General features: G+C 39.3%; 1 protein-coding gene across 1 annotated transcript in view; it reads right to left on the bottom strand.

The window, feature by feature from the left end:
- Window positions 1-308: 308 nt before the first annotated feature.
- Window positions 309-5,266, bottom strand: part of TRIB2 (tribbles pseudokinase 2) — a 23,480-nt gene continuing 18,522 nt past the window's right edge. The window contains exon 3 of the mRNA XM_073625359.1: window positions 309-2,737. Coding sequence (XP_073481460.1) covers window positions 2,269-2,737 — 469 coding nt within the window. The 3' untranslated portion in view covers window positions 309-2,268. The remainder of the gene's footprint in view (window positions 2,738-5,266) is intronic.

A 5,266-nucleotide genomic window follows, 5' to 3' on the forward strand; every position in this document is an offset into this window, starting at 1 on the left:
GTGCCCGTACACATCACCGGTCAGCGACATCACTCCTGGAGGTTACTTCCGGGTATCGCGGCTTCGGCGATGTGAAGCAAACCGGACATACGTGCCATTGCTTCAGTGCGCATGTGCCGATAACGTCGGCAAATACAGGGGATATAAAAATTTAGGAATAATAATATTCTGCTATTGATAGAAGAAAGCATTGCAATAGCATCCCCTAAACCCTGTACCAAGAGGTTACAATGAGTAAGCAGGTACAATCACGGAGAATGACCTATAAACAATGCTCTCAGGGGTAAAACTCAAAAGACCAAACTAGCTTTTAGTTAAATATGCACAATTTATTGAAGAGATTAGGACAAAAAACAATAAACCAAATACATAACATTCAAAGCACCAGAGGCAATAATACCCCACCATGCATTTTATCACCAGTCGTTCTTTGTATAAGGTATTAAAAAAGGCGGGGGACTCATAGGGAAAATAATATGGGCGTTTAGAAACAGAAGGTGGGGGTGGGGATTAAAGTCCTTCTGACACAGCACCAACTTGAGTGTTTATTCCACTCCATCTGTACTAAAAGTACCAAAAAAAAAAACCAGGGTCAGCCACAGTTTTGTTTTGTATTTTATAGCTGGGAAAAAAAAAAAAAAAATGAAAAAAAAATATATTAAAAAAAAAAAAAAAAAAAAAAAAAAAAAGTCTTCCCACAGGGCAGGCAAACAGTGTCCCAGAACTCAAATGCCAAGTAGCTGTACGTACATGCCACATACTACAGTTAAGCACAAATTCAAGTAACAATTACATACTTACAGAGTCTACATGTACCTACCCAAAAAACTTGAACCATTTCACAAAACAGATACAAGCAGTTTAATCAGAACAACTGAGGTACGGGATAAAACACAAATATTTATGCTTATATTTCATTATATAGCAAGAGAGTTGGTGAGGGTGGGAAGAAATGCCAGTTTGAATTATTACAAGCTATAAAAAAAAAAAAAAAAAACACAGAAAAAAAAGGAAGTGTTAAGCACAGCATGTAATATGTCATTGAAAGTCAACCCGTAATTTAATTGAAGTACTGGCTTAATACATCACAACTGTGACATTTTCATGAAAATAAATAATTTGACAATACAAAAAGGTGCACTTTAATGCATGTCCACGCAAGGGCTAAAGGGTAGTTATGAGCTTATAAAACTATTTCCCATGAAATGTAAAAAAAAAAAGAAGAAGAAGAAGAGGAGGAGGGACAACAATTCTTTTCAAGGAAGGAATAAAAAGAAAAGGAAGTGTAAATGGAAAAGAAAAAAAAAAAAAAAAAAAAAAATGTACAGCTAAAACAAGGGCACAAAAGGGGGGGTGCAATGGAGACAAAAACAAAGGGTTTAAACCAGAAAAACAAAGAGGTTACTGTGAGAACACCCTTTAGAATGGCTATATAGCTTTTACTAATATGATCCTGGCTATAAGTGCAAGATGGCCAATATGGAAACCAGTAGATCAAAACCCTGTTTTAGCTTTCCAAAAAGGTAAAATTCTTCACGTGTTAGCACTGCAAAAATAATGCATGTGGAAGTTTAAATAACAGCTTCCTATAGCAAACCAGTTATGGAAAAAAAACAGAATCAGCTTGGTAAATGAATGGCTTCCCTACAAGGGAACAAAGTCATTTCCTGACAAGAATATTAAGTAGTTTGTAATTGGACAAAAGAAGTGTTTCAATTTGGGAAAACTGAACAAAAATAAAATAAAAAGTTATTCTAAATTTTAGCACCTACTTTTAATGTCAGTGCACCCAGCTAAGTTTTACTTTTCTATAGCTTGCTGTACCACTTTGGCACAAGTATAAAAAAGTAAAAGCCAATTGTACCTTCCCTGAACAATGGCACAAAAACAACTAACAGTGCGATGCCAGGATGTGCATGGCAAAACATTGAGAAAACTGTATTAACAGGAGTGACAAAGCTGCACTGGAATTGGCTTGTGCAGTCTCCTTGGCTCCATAGAGGGTAAAGCTACAACTGATCCATGCTGATTTCCAAAACGAAAAAAAAACAAAAAAAAAAAAACAAACTAGATTAACTGTATAGCAGCCTCAATGCTACATCTGTAGAATAGTTTCTTGCAGAACCGTCTTCTCAAAACCAAGGAGTCCAGAGCAGCATATTTCAAAGTGACCGTCTGGAACAATACGGATTTCAAATACTATAGTCCGGAAGGACTCCTTCATGTGGCCACGTTCAGCTCAAGTACCGAAAAAGGAAAGTTTTGTGCTCAATTAAAAAAGGGGTCCGTTTCCTCATCCATATTAACATCAGGCACCAGTTGATCTGAAACCTCCTTAGCACCATATCCTGAATTCAATGCATTGAAATCTGTGGAAAACCAGGGATGGTCCAGAATTTCTTGAGATGTAAGCCGTTCTGACGGATCCCGTCGAAGAATGCTACGTATGAGGCATTTTGCCTTGGGTGACAAGGTCTCTGGAATGTTAAACTGGCCACGACGGATTTTACTGAACAAAGAGCTAGGTTCAATGTCATGAAATGGGTATCGTCCAACCAACATGGTGTAGAGCATTACGCCTAGACTCCATACGTCAGCCGCCTTGCCAGAGTAGCTGCCATTGGTGTTCAGGATTTCTGGACTAACGTAGGCTGGGCAGCCATGTTTGTCTGATAGAGAATCATCAGATCCCGACAGAACATAAGCATCTTCCAGGCTTTCCAACTTGACTTTAGTCCTAGGATTAAAGAAGAAAAATAACAGGGTTAGCTCAAATACTCATCAGTTTTAACAAAAAGAATGTTTCAGAAGGAACATAACAGATACCAAAAAAGGCATATAGGAATAATTTTTAAAAATATAAATGTACTATCAATAACAATACTGACCATCAACGGGGTAGCCTACAATTATAACACCAACGCTCCATAGGAATCATTGGCTAACCCCCCCCCCCTTCCCAAAAGAAACTTTTTTTTTTTTTTTTTTTAATAAAAGTATTTACATGATCCAATTCTCCAATTCTTAAGTGTGCTTATTACCACCAGCATTCTGTAGACGAATGTCCCCCAGCACGATGTCCTGTGCTGGGAAGAAGTTTGTAAATTTTCTCTCTTTGAGGGCCATCAGTGACACTTTACAAGGTTGGTGGATATCAGCCCTGGCTGTAGCTCCAGCTTACTTACGATCAGGAACCAAATTTGAGCGTTCCAGATCATGTAATCAAAATGTAAACTCTCCATTATCTCCAAATGTCTGCATGCCAATTTTGCTCCTCTGTACAGCAGACAAGTACCAGCAAAAATCCAGGTAGCTCTGTAACATAACTAGGTTTTGTGTTTGCCGTCTCTGGGCTTCTCCCTCCTCCATACTGTGGCCTGGTCAGCCAATAAAGCAGAAGAGAGAATTCAGCTATTGACTTCAGAAGCTGAATCACACATATCAGGACAACCTTTTGGGGTACTCAGGTGCAGTACAGAGGAGCAAACCTGGCATGTAAGCATCTGGGAGGTACCAGCTTCTTTATGTGAAAGGTGGGGGGGGGGGGTCATACAAAATTTATCTAATAACACTGGTCTCCTAATTGTGGCCTGGGTGCCAGATGCGACCCTTTGCTTGCTTTTATCCAGCCCTTGGGGGCACAGTTTTCATCCACTGACACCAATGAAGGGGGGCAGAATTACTCCCAATGACACCAACAATGGGGAATTGTTTATTTCCACTGATGTTGAGACCTTTTCTAGTTCCAATGCCCACAGTCTGGCCCTCCTTAAGTCTGAAGGACAGTAAACTGGCCCTTTGTTTAGATAGTTTGGATCTTAATAAAAACAAAAATCTTCTAAATCAACTTGCCGATTATGAGGTCATAAATAGCCTGGTTATAAAGAAGTAAATCCAAGATCAATACATGGACAGCCTGATTAGATTTTGTTTCTCTTCTTAAGTCATGAGCTTGTCAAAAGAGGAAGCAATTGAGCCTGTGAATGCTTTCCCATTAGTGGTGAAAGAAACCACAGAAGCCTGAATCAGAGGCAGCCATGGCCCTCAGAAACAGGAAATGCATCTTCGTCACCATGGGGACAGACAGGGAACCCCAAGCAAGACAAAAGCGACTTTGATAGGGGCATTCAATCATGGCATTCAACACTCTTTACCCGTCTGTAGAGCAACAAAAACAAGTGGATTCATTAAATTGTTAGGAAACTATTTTATAGATCAACACCTTTTCTTTCTGTACGTTGCCATTTCCACAGACCACACTTCAAGCTTAATTGTATTTGTGATCCAGGTTCGGTACTAAATTAACACAGCTTTAGCGAGCATGAATAGATTGAATATGTATCCCACTAGCGCCTAGGCAGGATTTTCACGTAAATAAAGAGCGCTGTGAGAAAAACAGGGAATCGAGGGAGGCATCTTGATGAGAGAAATCTGAGGAGAATTATTTAACGGATTTCCCTGCCTGTTTCCAAGGAGACGAAGACGTAGATTCAGTCTCCAAGAATTACTGCTGTACTTCTGTGGTTTCCCCTCAGTGCTAATGGAAAACATTTTGCATTCAGCTTCATCTCAGAAGACCTGGTAATGTCTTAGCCAGATGCAGCTTTTGAACAAGTCAAAGGCAAGTGAGGAATGTTTTATAACAAAAGACAATTAGAAAGATAAAAACCAGGATAAATATACAGAAGGGGTCTCTTGACACATAGAAAACAGTTCATAAAAAAGGAAGCTCTGTCATAAGGTATGTCTGCACAGTGGCTATGTGGGAAGCACTTGCTATGCCAGGGTCATCAGCGCAGGTCCTACAAGATGCATGTTCAGGAGAACTAGAGGATAGGTTGAGTATAACAGGTTGTGCTGTTTGAACCGGCATTTCCATGTTTAATTGATGGAATAACCCCTGTAATGTAGCAAAGTGTTTTTCTTTATTTTGGAGCAAGGATGTAAACCATCATATACCAGAGAGGCCCTAAGCCTATGGGCTCCGATATATAGCTACAACTTATGCAGATTCAAGTATACTTATTTGTATGTTCTTTCCAGGCTCCATATATACTAATGTTACCATCTGATAATAAACTGCTTAGGATTGACAATGGGACTTTTAAAAGGTGCCAGATACAGTAAATGTATAACAAACCATAGCATGTGGCATAACATTGATCATACATCTTATACAGTAGGACTTCAGTTGCCCACTAAGTACATTTAACTGATTGGTTGAAGCTCTATGTGAGCTCTGATGGTCTGGAACCCCCCGCTTTAT

This window comes from Aquarana catesbeiana, linkage group LG04, assembly GCF_042186555.1.
Source record: "Aquarana catesbeiana isolate 2022-GZ linkage group LG04, ASM4218655v1, whole genome shotgun sequence".
NCBI classification, from domain to species: domain Eukaryota; kingdom Metazoa; phylum Chordata; class Amphibia; order Anura; family Ranidae; genus Aquarana; species Aquarana catesbeiana.